Source organism: Oxyura jamaicensis, assembly GCF_011077185.1.
Source record: "Oxyura jamaicensis isolate SHBP4307 breed ruddy duck chromosome 33 unlocalized genomic scaffold, BPBGC_Ojam_1.0 oxy33_random_OJ71630, whole genome shotgun sequence".
NCBI lineage: Eukaryota > Metazoa > Chordata > Aves > Anseriformes > Anatidae > Oxyura > Oxyura jamaicensis.
The window spans coordinates 380-3,316 of NW_023305069.1; the positions used below are offsets into that span (position 1 = coordinate 380).

Genomic DNA, 2,937 nt, shown 5'->3' on the forward strand with positions numbered 1-2,937 from the left:
GTGCAAAGGCAGGTGTGCAAAGCCAGGCGTGCATGGGGGGCGTGCAAAACCAGGTGTGCAAGAGGAGTATGCAGAGCCAGGTGTGCACAGGGAGCGTGCAAAGCCAGGCGTGCACAAAGGGGTGTGCAAAGCCAGGCGTGCACAGGGGGGTGTGCAAAGCCTGGTGTGTGTGCATGGCCAGGTGTGCACAGGGAGCATGCAAAGCCTGCTGTGCACAGGGGGTGTGCAAAGCCAGGCGTGCATGAGGAGCGTGCAAAGCCAGGTGTGTGTGCACGGCCGGATGTTCACGGGGAGCGTGCCGGGCCGTGCATGCGGACCGTGCCAAGCGAGGCGTGCACGAGGGGCACGCGCAAGTGCGAAGAGGAGCAAGGCATGCAGAGCAAGGCACGCACACGGGCCTGCAAAGCAAGGCGAGCGTGCCAAGGGGTGCGGGAGGGCCTCTCTTGTCACAGCGAGGCGTGTGACAAGGCACGCACGGGGGGCTGGGGGGGGGCACGCAAAGCGGTGCACGCACGAGGCGCACGCGAGGCATTGCACGCGTGCCAAGGCGCGCACGGGGGCCGTGCCCGGCGGCTCGGCGCCCCCACCTCGGCTGTCCGCGCGTCCTTCTGCAGCCGCTCCAGCTTGCCCTCGCTGGCGGCCAGGAACGCCCGCAGGACGCCGTTCTCGTGCAGCCCACACTCCCGGCGCAGCAGCTCCATGCCCCGGCCCAGCTCCTTCACGTCCAGCAGCACGTTCTCCAGGGACACTGCGGGGACAGGGACGGGTCAGGGCGGCCCCGAGGCCACGGCGGGCGGCTGGAGGTTGGGGGACGGACGGCGGGGGGGGCACCTGCGGCTGCCTTCTCCACGAAGTGCAGCTCCTGCCAGAAGGTGGCCAGCTCGGGGTACTTCTCCCGCACCGTCAGCGCGATGAAGTGCAGCAGCGTCATCTTCCTGTCCGTGGACTTGGTGTCCAGGAGCTGCGGGGCCACGCGAGGGGTGGGGGAGGTTACGGGGTGTAAAAGGGGACACCCCCACGTCCCCCACACCCCTGTGCTGCGTAGCCCCGGGGTAGGGGCTGCTCACCAAGTCCAGGCTCTGCAGCTTGAAGCCGTAGACGGCGCCGCGTTTGCTGCTGTTCATGTAGTTGCCCAAAGCCAAGATGATCTGCGGGGGGGGAAGCACAGTGGATGGGGGGGGGGGGGGCCGGGATGAGCCCCCACAAACGGGACCCTCACATCCAGCTATGGCGAGGATGGAGAGGGAAGACCACCCCCCCCCCGTGCCCACCTCCAACATGTGCTTCAGCTTCTGGGAGGACTTGACGGAGGCCGAGGCTGCGATGATGGCATTGAGCTGCTGCAGGGGGACAGGAGAACAGAGGGGGGGGGGGGGCTCAGCGGGGTGCACGGCCGCGGAGGGACCCCTCCGGGTGCCCTCCCCCGGGACTCCGTACCGGCGTCAGCATCTGCAGGTTCTCAGCGAAGTTGCCCAGGAAGGCCATGATGGCCATGCGCTGCGGCAGCCGCTCCACCTTGCTGAACTGCAGCATGAAGCGGTCCTCGTCCGCCAGCTCCTCCAGCGGCTTGCGCTCCCGCTCGTACTGCCGCAGCGCCTTCACCTCCGCCTCGGTGGGCAGGAACCGCATCAGGCACTCCACGAAGTCCACCGGCAGCGTCGCCAGGTCGAACCTGCCCCAAACCGCGCACGTCGGGACCCGGACTCCCCCTTCCCCAAGCCTCATCCCCCATCGCCCCAGAAGGATTTGGCCCCGTGGTGCCGAGACCAGGCCCCCCCCCCCCCGTTGCCCGTACGTGTGGATGGCCCTGCAGATCTCCTCGGTGCCTCGGCCGGCCTTGCGCAGGGTGATGGCCAGGTTCTTGGCCCGGTTGGCTTCCAGCAGCGTCACCTTGCTGGCGGCTTTGTGCGACGCCTTGTTCTTGGCGCACACCAGGTCGAGGGCCGGGCCCTGCGCCTTGGTCTTGAAGAGCTCCTCGAAACGCTCCAGGTCGAGGTCCTGGGGTGTTAAATTTTTATTTTTTGGGGGGGCTCAGCGGTGGCACCAGCGTCCCCCTCCTGCCACCAGCCCCGTCCCCCTCCGAGCCGCTGCGGCCCCGCGCTCACCTCCAGCACCCGCTCGTCGTCCAGCTCGCTGAACACCGTCCCGCTGATCTGGTTGGGCTTCAGCGCCGTCCAGTTGAAGACGGGCAACCGAAATTTGGTCTTGATGGGCTTCTTGATCCGGATGGCTGCCGGGGGCACGCAGGAGCCAGCTCAGCCTCCCCCGGGGCGCAGGGACGCATCCCGAGCCCTCCCCCCCCCCCCGCAAGCCACCCAGCCCTGGAGAAGCAGTCCCCACGCTGTCCCCTTGCCCTGGGCCACCCGACCCCATCGCCACGGTGCCCGCACCCTTCCCATGGCTGTGGCAGCCCTGGTCCTTGCAACCCGTCACCATCTCCTGCCACGCTGCCCATGTCCCCGCTCCCTGTGCCCTCCCTGTCCCCATTTCCATGGTCCTTGAACCCTCCTTGTCCTTGTCCCCACGGTCCCTGCACCCTCCATCCCTATTTCCATGGTCCCTGAACCCTCCCTGTCCTTGTCCCCATGGTCCCTGCACCCGCCCTGTCCCCACCCCCATGGTCCCTGCACCCGCCCTGTCCCCGTCCCCATGGTCCCTGCATCCTCCATCCCCATTTCCATGGTCCCTGCACCCTCCCTGTCCTTGTCCCCACAGTCCCTGCACCCTCCCTGTCCCCATTTCCAGGGTCCCTGCACCCTCCCTGTCCCCATTCACCCTCCCTGTCCCCAACCCCCCGACCCCTGGTCCCTCCCCACCTACCCGAGAGCCCAACGGTGAGGGCGATGGAGGGCGAAGCCCCGGGCAGTGGCGGGGCCGGCGGGCACTTGTCTGCGGTGGGACGAGAGGGTGACACCACGCCCGAGGGTGGCTGACCCC

General features: G+C 68.2%; 1 protein-coding gene across 1 annotated transcript in view; it reads right to left on the reverse strand.

Annotated features, from left to right (window-relative positions):
• LOC118158629 (formin-like protein 3) overlaps positions 1-2,926 on the reverse strand; it is a gene marked incomplete at both ends in the record, with an annotated part of 3,295 nt that extends 369 nt beyond the window's left edge. Inside the window, 8 exons of the mRNA XM_035313299.1 lie at positions 588-748; positions 832-961; positions 1,068-1,148; positions 1,272-1,340; positions 1,438-1,672; positions 1,796-1,998; positions 2,106-2,230; positions 2,821-2,926. Of these exons, the coding sequence (XP_035169190.1) occupies positions 588-748; positions 832-961; positions 1,068-1,148; positions 1,272-1,340; positions 1,438-1,672; positions 1,796-1,998; positions 2,106-2,230; positions 2,821-2,926 (1,110 nt within the window). The remainder of the gene's footprint in view (positions 1-587; positions 749-831; positions 962-1,067; positions 1,149-1,271; positions 1,341-1,437; positions 1,673-1,795; positions 1,999-2,105; positions 2,231-2,820) is intronic.
• Positions 2,927-2,937: the final 11 nt, after the last annotated feature.